At 30.9% G+C, this 20111-nt stretch overlaps 1 protein-coding gene across 1 annotated transcript; it reads right to left on the bottom strand.

Moving 5' to 3' along the window:
• Positions 1 to 17916: 17916 nt before the first annotated feature.
• On the bottom strand, positions 17917 to 19029 carry LOC117922402 (zinc finger protein 1). The gene has a single exon (XM_034840541.1). The coding sequence runs from the start codon at positions 18918 to 18920 to the stop codon at positions 18117 to 18119; it is 804 nt and encodes a 267-aa protein (XP_034696432.1). The 5' UTR covers positions 18921 to 19029; the 3' UTR covers positions 17917 to 18116.
• Between the last annotated feature and the right edge of the window lie 1082 nt (positions 19030 to 20111).

Genomic DNA, 20111 nt, shown 5'->3' on the forward strand with positions numbered 1-20111 from the left:
CAAAAATGAGAAATCAACACACACACATCCATAAATAATTTGTCATATTAATTTTTTTTCTAAAATATATTAGAAAAAAATGTAGAAGTATTACTATTTTTTTTTTTCCATTAACCACTATTGTCACATAAATAAAAAAATCTTTAATCACAAAGTAATTTGTCACAAAAAAATTAAGTGATTGTTTTAAAAAAAAATTTGTAATGCAACAATATTATCACAAAAATCATAATTAAAAATAGTAAATATACTTTCCAAAAAATGGTTAATGATTTGGTGAAAAAAATTGTCCATTATTGGAAATTGAAAATTAATGACAAATAATTTCATAATAAATATGTGTATTTCATTATTGGTGATGAAAATTGTTCATCAATGAAAATTAAAAATCAATTGACAAACAATTTCATCACAAATATATCTTTTTTGTTATAATATATATTGTCATATGATGCAAGCAACAATTTTTTTATGCCAATTTTTTAGTGACAAAAAATAGTTTTGTATACAAAACTTAATGCTAAAAATATTCTATGATAAAATTTATCTTTCGTAGTGTAAAAATCATAATTAATGACAAAATTGTAGTTGTAAACAAAAAAAAATTGTTGCTAAATCTCATGTTTGTTGTAGTGATAACTAGAATCCATGAGAGTTGGTTAATTAATTAGAATTAATAGGGCTAATTAATAAATTAGAATTCTATCGGCTATATTAAGTGACTAAGTCTAAGATTGGCTCAAGTCACTTATGTAAAAAAAAAAACAAGTCTATATAAAACTCTTAGGGGTTTAGGGTTGATATTTCAATCATTTCATTCTTTCAGAAAGAGCTTTCCCTAACCTCCATCCCTATAGAAAGAGGAGTCCACCCTTTTCCAACACCAAGGTTTAGAAAGAGTCATGGAGTGGAAGACTGTGAGGTATTCAAGATTCGCTCCACCAATTATAATTGATTTAGGAACATTCAAATCAAAGGTAAAGATTTTAAAACCCTAGATCTAAGGTTTTAAGCTCAAATTCTTATGTTGTGCTTAGATCTAGATTCCCAAGAAAAGTAAATGCATGCATCCTTATGATTTAGGGCTTTGAATGGATTTATCTAGGGTAATGGATTTATCCATTATACATTGTGTTTTATTTTCATATGCATAATTCTTTTTTTTCTTTTTTTCTTTTTTAATTTCTAGTTGATTTATCATTTAAAAAATTATCTAACACTAACTAGATCTTAAAATATTCACATTCATTTTCTAAGAAAAACCATCTAGTGCCCTATGGAGATGATCAAATCACTATACTAGTTGTTTATGTCATTTTATAATATAAATTTATTTTGGTTTTGAGGAGTGATCGGATGACAATGCTATTAATTTACACTTCATTGTTTTAAACCTAAAATTGGCACTAAATAAAAACTAAAACAAGCTATTAGGAATATCTCTATAAATATACTAAGTTATGAGAGGAAAAAAACATTATATGAAGACAAATATGTAAAGCCCATACTAAGTAGGAAGAGATGTTAGAAAGAATAGAAGGCATCTTGTGTTAAGGAAAAATAAAAAATTTTCCTCACGCTGCCATCATCTCTCTATGTGTGGTGTTAACAAACAATAGCTGCTCCAAGATACAATCCCAATCATTGGCTTGCAGCAGTGTCTCCTCTATGGGCACGTCCATAGGAAGACTATAGAGAATCTATCCACAATCTTGTTGCCCAAAAAAGAAAACTCAAGGAAAAGAAGAAGAAGAAAATAATTTCTCTACAATATTTCCATAAAATGAAAGGTCATTTTTAAAGAATGAAAAGATGACCGTTGTCTAAATCTTATTTATTTCAAAATGGTCAACTCCATAAAATCTTATAAATATTAATAAATCGCACACAACCGTTGGAAAAGTAAAAGTCATTTATCACCTTTTACTTTCACAATAAAGGTATATTGCCAAGATTTTTATCTCTTCCTTATTTGTAAAAGGAAATTTTAAACTTTATATTTTAAATAAAATCTTACATCTTGTAGGGAAACATGATGTATTTCAGAGGCCAATAGTTGTATTTGTGTAATAATAAATATAGTATAGCGGAATGGTTCTTCTCATCCATGGATATATTTATATATATATTTAAGTTATGAGAGGAAAAAACATGATATGAAGATAAACATGTAAAGCCCATACTGAGTAGGAAGAGATGCTAAAAAGAGTAGGAGACATCTTGCAGAGCGTAACTCACTATTCAAGATGATGATGTGAGGAGTAGGAAAACATAAAGTATTTCAAAGGCCAATAGTTGTATTTATGTAATAATAAATATAGAATAGCGGGATGGTTTTCCCATCTATATATATGTTGTGTTAAAACTTCATTTACCTTTTATGTGTGGATTATTTTATTTATTTTGATATCTTCTTATTTTTTTAAGATTCAATATTTTTAATTTCCAATTCATGTAATTTTTTTTTATCTTTTAATGTAATATCATAAAATTTTTGTTAGGTGTTAAGATGACGAATAAATGATTCTTAATAATTAAAGTACCAATCATATTTATTTTGATATATTATATCATGTTGGAAAGTGTGTCATATTCCTAATTGGTATATATACATTTTTGTAAAGAATATTGTATATAATATTTTCTTTGTTGATATGTCGTTATAATATTATATTCCCTATAGAATAAAGAAAGTTATTAGAAATATTTTAGACAATGAAAAGAAAAATATATATATATAAATGAAGATGAATATGTAAAGCCCATTGTAAGTAGGTAAAGATGTGAGAGTGGAAGGCATTTGGTAGAGCGATGACTAATTGTTTAAAATGTTGATATAAAGAGTAAGAATGCACGAGATGTTTCAGGGCTAAATAGGTATATTTATATAATATTCACTATAGTATAGTGGGATGGTTCTCTTCCATTCATCTATATAGGTACAATTGAATGAACTATGTTAAAACTTCCTATATCTTTATCTTGATTTATTTTTGTCTTTGTGTTTTTGCACTAATAAGTTGGCATTAAAACTTTCATTTAAAGAACAAATAATATCAGAACTTCAGTAGAAATTTCTAGAAGAGCCAAAGATAATAGAATACAAAAGAGGATTATAAAAAGAATTTTAATTGAACTTGAAGTCAACCATTCTCTTATCAGAATGTGATACAAGAAATATATATTTTGTTATCCAAAGTAAGTGTAATTTCTTTTTTATATACTTATTGCATCTTGAAAAGTGCAAATATTTAACTGACTAAATTGTTTGAATCCATAAAGATCTACTAAAAGGTAAACATCGCATGATTGTGGCACAAGACAAAAACAAAGGGAACTATATTACACAATTGAAGAGCTTGATGGAAAAGGAAGTCATGGTGTGAAGTACGGATTTGATTTGGGTAACTTTCCAAGTAGAGTACATTAAACAATTTCCTTGACAATAAAACATCGAAGGAGCCATGTTCATTAAAAGCATGTATCATAGAGATGAAAATTGAGTTGATTAAATTTGAGCTAAAGTGAAAATTGTTAAAAGGTGTCTTCAATTTTTAATTAGTACATATTTATTTTTTGTAAATAATATTGTATAGGATATTTCTTATATGGATGTGTCGTTATAATATCAAATTTTCTCATTATATAAAATGAATTATTAGGAATATCTTTATAAATATTATAAGCATGAGAGGAAAAAAATCATAACATAAAGATGAACATGTAAAACCTATATTGGGTAACTATAGATGTGAGGAAGAGTATGAGACACTCGATGAAGTGTGAACTAATTCATGGTTTAAGGTGCAAATAAAAGACATGAGGCAATATGGGATGTTTTAGAATCTAATGATTGAATATGTTTCTTTTTTTTTTTAAAAAAAAAAAATCATTTCTAATAGTTTTTATGATATAGTGAATGGTTCTTTCATCCATGGATGTAACCATGGTTGGCTAAATTACGTTTAAACCTAATATAGCTTTGTATGAAAATTAATTTATTTTTGTATTCTTCCACTAACATATTAGAATTAATTCTTATTATGCACTAACTTAATAATTTGTATTTCCAAAAAAAAAAAAAAAGAATAGAAAAGAAATCATCCGATCATTTATGAACTCAATGTGGAATGTTAAGAGTATATGGTCCCTACTATGTTTAGCATTTAGTATATTTTATTTTTTTGGTATTTTATGTACTTTGTATGTAAAAGAGGATCAACTTCTTCACTTGGCGAGGAAGATTCATATGCACGTCAAAGAAGGAGAAATATGACTTCACTATACTTAGAGCTTGTTAGTGCTTTAGTCTAAAAGGCATTTTTGAAAAAATATTAAGTGTTTGACAAAATTTAGGAAACACTTTAAGTATTGAAAAATTATTTGTATTATTTTATAAAAAAACACTTAATAAGACCTATAACCATTTATTGAGAAAACATTTTCATTAAAAACACTTCAAATAGAACCACTTTCAAACACACTTTTATTTTAATGTACATAACGAATAAAATAAAGGAATATTGGATTACTCATAGTAATCAACGTATTAATTGAAAAATGGAGTCTTTTATTTTATTTTATTTTTATCTTGGCTCCATTTATTTGTATTCATATCTCATTTATCTATATTTTTATTCAATAGTCTAAATTTAATAATTATAAATATCAAAAGTGGGTGGATTGAAAAACTGGCAAACCAATGGATGAAAAACATTTGAAATGAACAAGTTAGTTCTTTTAAAATTATAAATTAATTTTTTTTAGTTTGTTTATAAGTTATTAATGTTATAAATCAATGAAAATTGAACACATATCACTCTATATATAGAAAAGTTCCTAGTTTTAACCCACTAAGATACTTAGTATATAATTTGTATTATCTTATAATTATGTGATATTTTAGGTTGGATTAGGATTTTTTTTACCTAAAACATGCTCATCATTATGTAAATGAATGATGCTTTAGATTCCACCATTATATGATGTTCTATATTAGATTATTATATTTTTGGATTATATTTCATATAATTTGTATTATTTAGTCTTTTTAATGTGAAAATAGGTTTTTAAAGAAATATTTTAAATGATTTCCAAAACCATTTTTCTAAATCTTGTATTTTTTTAATCTCTTTTTGAAATAATTTTTATCCTATAAATATTTTCTAAAAGCACTCTAAAATATATTTTATGACAATTGTTTTTTGACTAAATAAAAAATAGTCAAAATATTTGGATTTTTCTACTTAGTTAAAAGTAACATTAATATTAACTAATATAACTAAATTAAACCTATTGATAACAATTTTATTTTAATTATATTGGTTGATATCAATGAGTTATTTTTAGTTGAATAGAAAAAGTTAAATGTTTTGACTTTTTCATTTAGTCAAAAAAACAAAAGCCAAATTGACTTAATTTGATTCAATTGGGTTAAAAATCAACTCAAAACCAACTTGCCCACCCCTACATCAAAGGCTCAATGTAAAAGTTTAGTATGGAATAACCTTCTTTGTTATTTATTTAAGTTAGAAGATTTACGAGAAATGAGATACAATCCTCGTAAATTTTAATGTACTAAGTTGCCTAGGACAAAAAGTCTTTTATTTTATTTTACACAATGTTCTGTTGGATGCTCAACATATATGCCTTCTTTCAACCGCCCCCTCAACCATACCTAACTTGAAAATGTTTTTCTTGGCTTTTCAGTTATTTAGCCTCCGTTATTTGTGGGGATTGAGAACTTCTTCCTTAAAAAAATAAAAAAACACACTAAATATTATATTGTCTTTGTAGAACAAGAGGGCCGTATTTTTTTTTTCTAGTACATTTTGTTTTACAACTTTCCCCATGTATAAAGTGTTGAGTATAGGGGTGCAACTTGGACTCCATATAGAGTGTTGAGTATAAGGATATAATTTGGACATATTGACCCGATCCAACCCGAATTTAGGGCTTTTTAAACTTTTGTAGCAATTTTTAAAAATAATTATTAAAAAATGGTAGTTGGAAAAATATTGATAGATCTACGGCAATTTTGACCACATGGAAGGTGTCTTTTGAAGAGACACTTTCCACAATTTCCAAAATCATGATACATATTTAAAAGAATTAAATTTAAGCTAAAGGTGTCTCTTGAAGAGACACCTTCTACAATTCCAAAAAATTGGATTTATATTAAAGGTGTCTCTTGAAAAGACACTTTCCACGTGATAAAAAATCCAATATGCATTAAAGATGTCTCTTAAAGAGACACCTTCCACAATTTGACAAATTTGAATGTCTCATGAATTTGATTTTTTAACTAAATATGTCTCTTGAAGAGACATCTTCTACAATTCCTAAAAATTTTAATTTATACAAAAGGTGTCACTTGAAAAGACACTTTCCACAATTCCACAAATTCCAATATATATTAAAGGTGTCTCTTGAAGAGACACCTTTTACAATTCCAAAAAATTGGATTTATACTGAAAGGCCACCATCGATAGAGGCTATGTTGTGGAAAGGGTCTCTTGAAAAGACACTTTCAGTATAAACCCAATTTTTTTAAAATTGTGGAAGGTGTCAAGAGACACCTTTCACAATTTCCAAAAATGGAATTATACTGACACCTTCCATAATTTTAAAAAAATTGGGTTTATACTGAAAGTCTCTTCAAGAGACACTTTCCACAATTTTCATACACAGTAAAAAATTTTGAATTTATGTTGAAAAGAGACATCTTTAGCTTTAAAATCATTTCCACAATTTTTAATGCATATTGGATTTTGTGGAATTGTGGAAAGTGTCTTTTCAAGAAATACCTTTAGTATAAATCCAATTTTTTGGAATTGTAGAAGGTGTCTCTTAAAGAGACACCTTTAGTATATATTGGAATTTGTGGAATTGTGAAAAGTGTCTTTTCAAGTGACACCTTTTGTATAAATTAAAATTTTTAGGAATTGTAAAAGATGTCTCTTCAAGAGACATCTTTAACTAAAAAAATCAAATTCATGAGACATTCAAATTTGTCAAATTGTGGAAAGTGTCTCTTTAAGAGATATCTTTAATGCATATTGGATTTTTTGCCACGTGGAAAGTGTCTTTTCAAGAGATACCTTTAATATAAATCCAATTTTTTGGAATTGTAGAAGGTGTATCTTCAAGAGACACCTTTAGCTTAAATTCAATTCTTTTAAATATGTATTATGATTTTGAAAATTGTGGAAAGTGTCTTTTCAAAAGACACCTTCCACGTGGCCAAAACTATCGTAGATCTATCAATATTTTCCCAACTACCATTTTTTAATAATTATTTTTAAAAATTGCTATAAAAGTTTAAAAAAACCCCTCGAATTCAATCCAATATTTGGGTAGGTTCGGATAATAATTTTCAATGGTTAGGTTGGATTAGGTTAGGTCTTTTCAACCCAAACTCAATTTGGGTTAGGTTTGGGTGGACAACTCAAATTTAACTTGAATCCGATTTAATGTTTTTATAATATTTATAGTACATATTATCTTATATAATAATTTTTTTTATCAAATTATATTATATCATTTTTTTTCATTTTTTTTAAACATGTATAAATTTATGTTTATTTTTTTTTTGTTATCTTAAATTTTGTCATATTTACTATTTAAATTTTCATATAAATATATTAAAAATATTTTTAAAAAAATATTATAGATTGATTTTGAATTATACAACCCGAATCTAATTGACTAATTTGAGTTTAACTTGATCAACCTAAATTTAATTAAAACAATCTAAACTCAACCCGAGCTTTTAAAAAATGAGATTGGGTTGGGTTTGGATTGAGTATGTTAGGTGAGAGTTTGAGATTGAGCTCAGGTTGATTATTTCTTAATTCAATATGTGCTTGAATTAGTCATTAACCCGAACCCAATTTAATGTTTTATGATATTTATAATACATTTTTATTATATAATAATATTAATTTTCTTTTTCTATTATTAAGAAAAATGATCAAATTATATTATATCATATATTTTCATTTTTTAATATATATATATATATATAAATTTATGTTTATTGTTGCTATCTTGAATTTTGTCTTATTTATTATTTAAATTTTTATATTAATATATTAAAAAAAGTTTTAAAAAAAAATATTATAGATGAATTTTAAATTATATAACTTGAGTTTAGCTAACTAACCCGAATTTAACATAATCAACCTGAGTCTAACTAGAATAACCTAAACTCAACCCAAACTTAAAAAAAAATGAGGTTAGGTTAGACTTGGATTGAGTATCTCGAGTTAGAGTTTGAGGTTGACCTCGGGTTGATTCGAGATGAGCTTAAACCAGTCATTAACTCAATCAACCCACCCAAGTTGCAGCATTAATTAAGTATACGAAAGCTTTGATACTTCTTTTTGGAAAAAAACTCATAATATCCAAATGTCACATAAAAAAAAAAAAAAAACAGAGATTATCAAATCTAAATTATTATAGACATTAAGATTATATACTCTTCAAACTCTTTTAATTTTTTTCTACCTAAAGTCCAATACACTTTTTGTCTATTTTTCTTAACTTTTTTCTTACCCCCCCCCCCCCCCCCCCCCCCCTCTTTTTTGGAACTATCTCTCTATGTAAATTTATAAAGTCTTATAAATAGAAGTTAAACCAACAATTTCCTAATCCTAGTCAAACTTTAGAAAAGCAATTTACTAAAATACAACTGTTATTTCCACATTAAAATTAAGTGGGTGGCCCACTAACCTAGTATTTAGCCAATTAAAAGAATACCCAATATCTTTAAAGTGTTATAAAGATATTTACCTTTGATGGAGTGGGTAAATTATAATAATTATAATATTATTATTTGGAATAAAAACAGTTATTCGAATAACACGTTTAGAACGGTTTTTGAACGTGTATTCTTGGCCCTCTTCTCCTATCAATAAGATATATATACAGAAACCCCTTCATGTGCGGTGAGTGCTCTCTTCCATCAATTACAGAAAACAATTATATGTATTAAGGTTTGATAAGGAGAAGAAGAGATCAAGGATTTAAGATCTATAAACTGAAGGGAAATCTCTCATGGCTGCGTGTTTTTCAAACGGTATGTAATCTATTTTTAATTAACGTTTTTATTATTTTATTATCAGAGATGAGTTTGAATTCAATGGTCTGGAATATTGTGTGTTAATTTCCGTATTAAATATCAACAATTGGTATCAGAGCAAGGTTGAATTCAAATATTCAGAACATTGTTTTATAAAGATTAAATTTTGAGATTTATCTTCGATTAATTCGTCTCACTAAAATGAATAAAAAAAAATTAATTAAACAAAATAAAGACGCCATATCTGATTAATTAAAAAAATTAATTAAATTTTTTTTTTGAGATTTATCAGAGCAACGTGTAGAAGGAAGATTTTTATTTTTCCTTGCAACGTTGACTAGATCAATGCCGGTGAGGGGCGCTGGTTTGGCGGACTGGTTTGGCGTTAGTCCGGTGGCCGTTTTCAGGCGCCATTGCCGGCGCCATTGTTGGCGCCATTGAAAGGCGTCGTTTCTCCAGGTTTCAGGCTCCAGTCCAGGCGCCATTGAAGGCGCCATCTCGCCATTTGCACGCTGGTTGCAGGCGCCGTTTTCAAGCGCTATCTTCTGGTTGTAGGCGCCGTTTCCTCGCCGTTTGCAGCACCGTTTCAGGCGCCCTTTAGACACCAGATTAGAAGCTTCAATAAAGGAGAAATACAGAATCACAGCACTGGTTAGTCGATTGTCATTATCACTTATTTGAATATGAAACCGAAATCCTCTTTTAAGATGTCCATGTATCCTGTGCTATTTGAACAACAATTTCATGAAACAAAAAACTATTCAAGTCATAGCTTTAGCTTTAGGTTGAAATTCAAAAAATAAAAGGTGCATAAGACTTTAGTTTGATATACAATGTAAATTGATTATTGAATCAGATGATTATTAAAGATACTATTTCCTTGATTTTTTATTATTTGATTTGAACCTTTGTGAAATTATTATTATATATGATGAATGCAGATTTCTTTGATTTTATTATGATTGATTATTGAATCAGATGATTATTAAAGATACTATTTCCTTGATTTTTTTAACTCAAATAAAAGAATTAATTTCATCTTGTGAAATTTTATCTAAAGACAATTTATAAATGTAAGGTTAACTAATTTAGATAGTTGCCAAAGTAACCTAAATTAGTGAGCTTTGTATTTATTGAATTGCATAAAAGAATAAAGGGAGACTTGTAAAATTCTTAATAATTCTCTTTATAATTAGGAGAATGAGACTAGCTCAAAGGAAAATCAATTTATGCTAATTATTAATTAATGTTTTTATTTTGTGTTGCTTAGAAAGGTAAAATGGATACCCAAAGGTAACATATAAATGACACAAAATAGTAAAGTGTTTTAAGCTCCCTCCAAGTGAACACTGGGTATGTTAAAATTTACCCAAAGGAGAATTTTAATGATATCAATAGTTCATTGCTATTTATTTTATACTTGAGGCTTTATTGTGAGCATTGTTCTATTTTGTACAGTTCCCATTTCATTACACTCTCTTGCATTTGGAATGACTGTTTTTGATGGGTCGAACTTTTCTGAATGGTATGAAAGGGTTCAATTCTCACTGGGCGTATTGGATCTTGACTTGGCTTTAATAATTGATAAACCTCCTGAAGCTACGGATGACAGTACTCTGGAGTAGGTGGAACAATAAAAAGCCTGGGCAAAATCAAACAGACTCAGTCTAATGTTTATGAGAATGACTATTGCCAATAATATCAAGACCTCTCTCCCTCAAACCGAGTTTGCCTTGGAATTTCTGAAATCTGTTGAGGAGCGCTTCAAACGCGCTGATAAGTCCCTTGCAGGCACATTGATGGTTGAATTGACCACCATGAAATATGATGGTCAGAAAGGTATTCAACAACATATTTTAAACATGATTGAAAAGGCTGCAAAGCTTAAGGCACTAGACATGGGTATGGATGAGTCTTTCTTGGTACAGTTTGTCCTTAACTCACTTCCATCACAGTTTGCTCCATTCAAAATCCACTATAATACTAATAGTGATCAGTGGAACTTGAATGAGCTCACCAGTAAATGCATACAAGAGGAAGTGAGATTAAGACAAGAATGACATAATCTTGCTCTTGCTATAACTCATGGAGTCACGAAGAAGAAAGGAAAATTCAGAAAAGGAAAGAAGTTTCCACCTAAGAAAAGCGGACCTGGGGAAGGTAGCCAGAGTCATGATGGAAAATTCACGGTAAGTTGCTACTTTTGTGGCAAGAAAGGGCATGTGAAGAAGGACTGTAACAAGCACAAGGCTTGGTTCGAAAAGAGAGGTATAAATCTTTCTTTTGTATGTTATGAATCCAATCTTGCTGAAGTTCCTTCAAATACTTGGTGGATTGATTCTGGAGCCACAACTCATGTGACTAATTTAATGCAGGGATTCCTTACAACCAGGAAACCAAAGGAAAGTGAAAAGTTCCTCTATATGGGAAACCGTCTCAAGGTTGAAGTGGTAGTTGTTGGTACCTATCGCTTACTATTAGAGACGGGTCATCGGATGGATCTTTTAAACACTTTTTATGTACCTTCTATCTCTAGGAATTTAGTTTCCTTGTCCAAATTAGATGCTACTGGATATTCTGTTTTATTCAGTTTTAGATAATTAAGTTTGATGTTAAATTCTGTTACAGTTGGTTCTGGTATTTTATGTCATGGTTTATATAAAATTTCCTTGAATCATGAATTTGCACAAGCTTTAATAACCCTGCATTCAAATGTTGGTTCAAAACGTGGCTTAATTAATGAAAATTCTTCAATCTTGTGGCACAGAAGACTAGGGCACATCTCTAGGGAAAGAATTGAGAGATTAGTGAAGGAAGGAATTTTACAAAATCCCGACTTCACTGATTTTCATGTATACGTGGATTGCATAAAGGGAAAGCAAACTAAACATACAAAGAAAGGTGCCACAAGAAGTAATGAGCTTCTTGAGATAATTCATACAGATATTTGTGGACCATTCTCTGTTCCATGTTTTACAGGAGAGAAATATTTTATCACATTTATAGATGATCTATCTCGTTATGGTTATGTTTATCTAATGCATGAAAAGTTTCAGGCAATTGACATCTTCAAGATGTTCATAACAGAGGTTGAGAGACAATTAGATAAAAAGATTAAAATTGTGAGATCAGATCGAGGTGGTGAATATTATGGCAGATATGATGAATCAGGACAAAATCCTGGTCCTTTTGCCAAATTCCTTGAAAAACATGGCATTTGTGCTCAGTACACAATGCCTGGTACGCCACAGCAGAATAGTGTTGCTGAAAGGCGTAATCGCACATTAATGGAAATGGTTAGGAGTATGATGAGTTACTCTTCTGTACCTATTTCATTATGGGGTGAAGCCTTAAAAACCGCAATGTATATCTTGAACAGAGTTCCTAGTAAGGCAGTTCCAAAAACTCCTTTCGAGTTATGGACTGGTAGGAAACCTAGCTTGAGACATATACATATATGAGGTTGTCCAGCAGAGGCAAGAATCTATAACCCACATGAGAAAAAGCTTGATTCAAGAACGATATCTGGATATTTCATTGGCTATCCGGATAAATCAAAAGGGTACAGATTTTACTGTCCTAACCATAGTGTGAGAATAGTTGAAACCGGTAATGCCAGATTCTTAGAGAATGGCGAAATAAGTGAAAGTAATGAACCAAGAAAGGTAGATATTGAGGAGATAAGAGTGGATATCCCACCACCTTTTTTACCTCAAGAAATTATTGTCCCTCAATCTGTTCAACAAGTTGAGGAAAATGAGCAACATAATAGAGATGGTTCATTACCACCAGAAAATATTGCCATTGAAAATGCTGTAAAGCCACCACAACCGGCACCTTTGAGGAAATCTCAAAGAGAAAGGAGACCTGCCATTACAGATGATTATGTGGTGTATCTACAGGAATCTGATTTTGATATTGGGATAAGGAAGGATCCGGTTTCATTTTCACAAGCCATGGAAAGTGATGATTCTAGTAAATGGATAGAAGCTATGAATGAAGAGTTGAAATCTATGGCCCATAACGGTGTCTGGGATCTCATCGAATTGCCTAATAGTTGTAAACCCGTCGGCTGTAAATGGGTCTTTAAGACAAAGCGCGACGCTAAAGGCAATATCGAACGATTTAAGGCCAGACCTGTGGCCAAAGGTTTCACTCAAAAGGAAGGTATCGATTACAGAGATACCTTCTCTCCAGTTTCCAAGAAAGATTCCCTTAGAATCGTCATGGCTCTTGTAGCTCATTTTGATTTAGAGTTATATCAAACGGATGTGAAAACTACATTCTTAAATGGGAATTTGGATGAAGATATCTACACGGAACAACCTGAAGGGTTCGCAAAGAAAGGAAATGAACACCTAGTTTGCAAATTAAAGAAATCCATTTACGGTCTTAAATAAGCTTCCAGACAATGGTATATTAAGTTCAATAATACCATTACATCTTTCGGATTTAAAGAGAACATTGTTGATCAGTGTATATATCTGAAAGTTAGTGGGAGCAAGTTTATATTTCTGATACTGTATGTGGATGATATTTTGCTTGCTAGCAGTGATCTTGGTTTATTACGTGAAACCAAGGAATATCTCTCTAAAAACTTTCATATGGTTGATATGGGTGAGGCAAACTATGTTATTGGCATCGAGATCTTTAGGGATCGATCTCGAGGAGTGCTAGGTTTATCTCAGAAAGGATATATTGATCGAGTTTTAAAGAGATTTAATATGCAGTCCTGTTCATCGGGTATTGCACCTATATTGAAAGGTGACAAATTAAGTAAAATGCAATGCCCAAGGAATAACATGGAAAGGGAGCAAATGAAGAAAATTCCTTATGCATCAGCTATGGGGAGTTTGATGTACACTCAAACATGTACAAGACCGGATATTAGCTTTGCTGTAGGCATGTTAGGAAGATACCAAAGTGATCCAGGATTCGAACACTGGAAAGCTGCAAAGAAGGTGATAAGGTACTTACAAGGGACAAAGGATTATATGCTCACATATAAAAGATCAGAACAATTAGAGGTTGTCGGTTACTCGGATTCTGATTATGGTGGTTGTCTCGATACCTTAAAGTCAACTTCAGGATTTGTCTTTATGCTAGCAAATGGGGCAATCTCGTGGAAGAGTGAAAAACAATCAATTACTGCTTCATCCACGATGGAGGCTGAGTTTGTTGCTTGTTTTGAAGCTTTAAGTCATGCTTTATGGTTGTGGAATTTTATCTCAGGGCTTGGTGTTGTCGACTCTATTGCTAAACCTTTGAGAATATATTGTGATAACACCGCAACTGTTTTCTTCTCTAAGAATGGCAAATTTTCTAGTGGATCGAAACACATGGATTTAAAGTATTTAGTTGTTAAAGAAAGAGTCCAGAAACAACAAGTGTCAATTGAAAATATTAGGGCCACACTTATGGTTGCTGATCCATTAACTAAAGGATTACCTCCAAAGGCATATTTGGAACATGTTATGAGGATGGGCCTTTTGAGTAATCCATAATATGTATGATAATGAATGGTGGTTATGTAATTGACAATTTGCGCATTAAAATTATTTCTATTTATTCTTGTTTTCAATTATGGGTGCACGTTTTATTGTTTGATAAACAAGAATTGTCCTGACAAGACAAATTATAGGGGCTATTTGGCATTAAGGACTGGGTTAGTAAGGGTTATTGATGTGTGGTGCATGGAAGGAAACATGACATTATGGTTATGTGACCGTCATGACTCGCATTTATGATCTAAACTGATTCAGTATTATGGTATATGATTTTGGACGTATTGGCTAAGTTTATTGAAATCATGATCATGTGTCAAATTTATTTTCCAGTATATATTTTATATATAAACTAAATATATTATAGTTTTCATAATCGGTTTAGTGGGCCAAGTGGGAGAATGTTATTTCCACATTAAAATTAAGTGGGTGGCCCACTAACCTAGTATTTAGCCAATTAAAAGAATACCCAATATCTTTAAACTGTTATAAAGATATTTACCCTTGATGGAGTGGGTAAATTATAATAATTATAATATTATTATTTGGAATAAAACAGTTATTCGAATAACACGTTCAGAACGGTTTTTGAACGTGTATTCTTGGCCCTCTTCTCCTATCAATAAGATATATATACAGAAACCCCTTCATGTGCGGTGAGTGCTCTCTTCCATCAATTATAGAAAACAATTCTGTGTATTAAGGTTTGATAAGGAGAAGAAGAGATTAAGGATTTAAGATCTATAAACTGAAGGGAAATCTCTCATGGTTGTGTGTTCTTCAAACGGTATGTAATTTATTTTTAATTAATGTTTTTATTATTTTATTATCAGAGATGAGTTTGAATTCAATGATCTGGAATATTGTGTGTTAATTTCCGTATTAAATATCAACAACAACTCCATAAATATTAGTTTTCCTAAAATTAAAAATTAAATAATTTGAGTAAAATCACAACATATACATCCCTTGTATTCCCCTTAATAAGCCCTTTTTACACATCAAAAATTCAAAATAGAAGAATGCTAAAAAGATATGGACCATTAAAAATATATTATAAAATATGATAAGATACAAAGATTAAAATATAAAAAATTGAAACCAAGAGATAAATGAATGACACATAAATGAGATATAAAATAATGAATATAATTAAATTACACAAATGGTATATTCTAAATGGTCTCATTTTTGACAAGTATGGGTATGATAAGGTAAGAAAACACTGCAAAATAATCATCAATGCATTTCTCAACCACTGACTACTAGCTATATTTCTAATTCAGAACCATCATATTGAATGGGTCCTGGGTCCTGGGTCCAAAAAGGAGTTTCATGATGATGTACTGAATGGGTACTAAGATCCCATAAACTATACACAACCAATTTCCTCAGCATTAAAGATGGTAAGTGCATGCTTTCAAAAGCTGTACCTTTTAAGAAATATATGTAGTGGGAAAGGACCCTACACTCAGGGAGAGAAATGTGGATCTGTGAGAGCCCTCAAGCACGCGCATGTGATTCTGTGGAGTTTTAACATTACAAGATCTCCATAGTCCAAGGATTTTATAATTGGCTTTTCTTCTCATTAATCATTCCTTTCTCCTCAATAAATACAAATGTGTTGTCACTTATCAAAATTAAGATTGCATATAGATTTGTTGAAACATCAACAACATCAAATAAAACTGTTTTAATTATTTTTTTAAACAGTTTTGAAAAATAGTTTTTGATAATTATTTTTTAAAATAGTTTTAAAAAATTGTTTTGTAATCTTTTGTATAAAAAAAATATTTGTTTAAAAACCTGAATATTTTTAATCAGTTTTTAATAATATTTTTAAATATATTTTAAAAATAATTTATATATATAGGATTTAATTTTTAATCGTTTTCAATGTTTGCACAATTATTTTCTAAAATAACCTTTAAAAAACGACTAAATATAATAAAAAATAATTTTAAAATATATTTTTTTAAATATCTTATTTTTTATTTTTAAGAATATAAAATAGTTTTTTAATTTTCAAACATGTTTTTTTTATTTTTATTTCTCGATTCCAAGGAGATGAAATGAAGGTTGACAATTTATATATATATATTAAATATTATTTAAGAGGTTGTTATGAAAATTTATATTATTTCTTGATTAGTTTTCAAAATTATGAAACCCCATTATGGAAATAAAATTTGGTAACAATTTTAAATTTCTAATCTTAACAAAATAATAAAAATAAAAAACAATGATTTGCATTTAAATAATTAAAACAAAGTATTTCCTCCAAATGTTAGCAAAATGATAGCTCCACATTTTCACTGAATTTGCTTGAAACGGGTTGTCTATAGTGTTCCTTAACTACGAGACAATATTGAGGATTCATTCCCAATTCTTTAACAGAATAATGATTGTGAAAAAGAGTCTCCAACACACAAGAGGAAAAAGAACAAGCCAATAGCACCCCATCAGTACTTAGACACCAGAGTGACAGCCATGACAGCCTATCATTACCCTTGCTAATGGGGAGATGGACTAATGAATAAAATTAACTATCATAATGATAGGATTTCAGTTACATTAGCATTGATATTGACTATTGGGAGACTGGGTTTGCATTAATTATTGTGACTAATATGATGGGTGGAATACATCAGGTGGATCCGGACCCACTGTTGAGTGGGCCACAGAAAGATATCTCTTAGGTAAGAAATCAATGCAATCAAGATTTACACCATTTTAATATGGGAGAAATGATAGTGATAGCATAGCTGAGAGGCTCATTATATTACTTTCACATGGGCTCTACACCTAACTCATTGATCTTGACCCTCCAATACATGGTCTATTACTTCAACTGCAAGTGGGTCAATGACCCACAATCACAACCCTCCAAATTATCGACATTTTGCGGGCCATCCTACATCACAGTTTCTCAATACGTTATCATTGACCCTCTACTCCCAATACACATTCTATGCCAAGTTTAATTAGGGCTGTATCTATTCACCAAAACCCACTTTTAGTACTGATCTTGTGTGCTGCCAGTGGGTTGTTATGTCAGTGTATCTTGATGGCTTAAATTTATTTATATACATCAAATTTATGGCCAGTTTTCTTCTTTTTTTTTTTTTTCATTTTGTCTTGAGTCAATATATAATGATTAAGAGGAAGGCTATACGATAGGATGAAATCTGAGGATTGTGTATCAGTTTGAAATCTATGTATGATAGCTGAAACAACTTAGAAATTAAACCTGAACTTCAGCTTTCTAGCATTATTTCTGAATTACAAAATCTAGAGGAGAAACTAAATGACATCAAAGCAACTTCAAAGTTGAATACCCCAACAAGACCAGTCGAATTTGATTACTTTCAAGCGCAAAAATTGCGAAAAAAAAAAAGAGAGGAGAAAACCCCTCTCCCAATTGTAGCCAAAAAAATTTATACATAATCCTACTAAAAATGGCTAAGGAGATTTAGAGAAGCAGGTAAAAAATAAAGCAAAAAGTGGGGAGAAAAAAAGGAAAGAACTGCTCAGAGCTTGAGGGACAAGTCAAGCTTCTGCAACTCATCTTGATTCATCTTCAAATTGTTACTATTGTTCCACCAGTAGCCTCCAATTCCCTCACTTGCCGGCCGAGAAAACTTCCGAACAGTCTCAAACCTTGCGGCGCCACCACTGGATGATGATGATCCAACATGATAATTCTCTGGTGCAAGTCGCCCAATGGCGGGTTGTTGATCAATAGGCAGCCTTGACCATCCTTGATGTCCGTAGAGAGTGGATGATAGGGAGGATGGCTTATGGATCAGAGAATGAGCCTGAATGCCAAGAGACCTATTGAAAGATCCATGCAGAGGTAGAGAAGCCATGCTAGAGAATCGATAAGGGTTGGGTAAGGGATGCCCAAAAGCTACTGAAGCTGCACCAATCCGCTGCCCACGTTTTGCAAGGGTCCTCTCTCGTTTGTGTGCATTTTGGTGTCCTCCAAGTGCCTGTGAGCTGTAGAACTTTCTCTGGCAATAGTTGCACGAGAACACTCTCGGCTCACCTTCATTTCCTTGAGGAATTTCTGACTGATTTTGAGATGAGCCCATCTCGAAGGAGTTGATGAGATTAAGTTCTGGCCTCGACCCTTGTTCCAAATCTCTGCTAGAGAGGCTTAGATCCAGTACAAGATCAGGATTTGTGAGCTCTTCCTGGTTTCGATCTTGTCCTTCTTGCTGCTTCCCCTCTTTTGGGCTATCCATTGAGGTATTCAAGGATGGTGCAGCTTCTGAAACAGAAATGATGCTAGAAGTTTCAGAGAGACATGGCTCTGATCTTGGTAGCTCCATATGGAGGAATTGTGCTAGGCAGGCTCCCCTCGTGGGCGATGAAGATTGGGTTTAATAGCAGAAGGATAAATGTTTATTTATTACAAGTAAATGCTCTGTGCTATGTATAGTAGGACTGATTTACTGTTTTGCAGTTAGAGAGAGAGAGAGAGAGAGAAGAACTGGGTGCAGGTTTTGTATTTGTTGGTAACCTTTTGATTGAAACTCATGAGGAAACACAGTATACCTCTTTTATTACCTTCCATATACCCCATCCCCCATTAAATGTCTCTCTATTTTTCTGTGTTGACATTCTTTTCTCTTTCTTTTTCACTTTCCTTTTGTGATTTTTATAATTTTATTTTATTATGTCTCTGGGTTTTACTATTTCTTTATTAGCGGACTAATTAGGTGTAGGAAAGATGAGAATGTGTACGCGGGTGTAAAATGGACTCGTCTTAGAAAAGATGTGGTGTTGGGGAGTTTTAACCCCAGTAGACGATTTATCAAACCATTGAGAAGAGCTTCTGTCCCTATCTGCTATTAAAAGAACAATGACTCATCCACATTGTCCCTTGTTTTTCATCGTGTATTGGTGCATCTATGTAAATATATACTAGAGTATAAGGGCATTGAGTAATCAGACAGCCATCACCTGAAGACCTTTTGTTTGCATGTATGGTCAAGTTGCTTGAATATTGTACGGATCTTAGCATTTCCCATATGATTTTGATACACTCACCTTTCCATGAGTGAAAATATGTATGATTTTGACGGTGGGAAAGTTTGAGGGTGGGTTAAGAGAAATGGACGGTGGCAAAGTGCTAATTGAAGGATTAAGACTAGGGCCATTTTAATAGTGATTAATTACTTTCAACCATAATCAATTAATGAATATCTTCTTGAGCCCATTTTCTTAAGAGTCAAACAGAAAATCTCATTTTAACCAATGGCTTCCTCCCTGGGAAGTTCTTGATGGGTCTTATCTGCAAATATTTATTTAGTTCTGACTTAATGAATTTCCTTTTGAACAAAGTAATTGAAATGTTTTTGTTGACTTAGACTTTTTTACCAATTGAAATACACAATCTAAAGGAGTGAGCACTTTGATTATATTTAGTAGACTCTTATTTTAATAAATAAATATTTTCTAAGTAGTAACAACAACAATTTTAAGCTACATGTTAATTAAGGAATTAACTAAGCTACATG

Source organism: Vitis riparia, chromosome 9 (genome assembly GCF_004353265.1).
Source record: "Vitis riparia cultivar Riparia Gloire de Montpellier isolate 1030 chromosome 9, EGFV_Vit.rip_1.0, whole genome shotgun sequence".
NCBI classification, from domain to species: domain Eukaryota; kingdom Viridiplantae; phylum Streptophyta; class Magnoliopsida; order Vitales; family Vitaceae; genus Vitis; species Vitis riparia.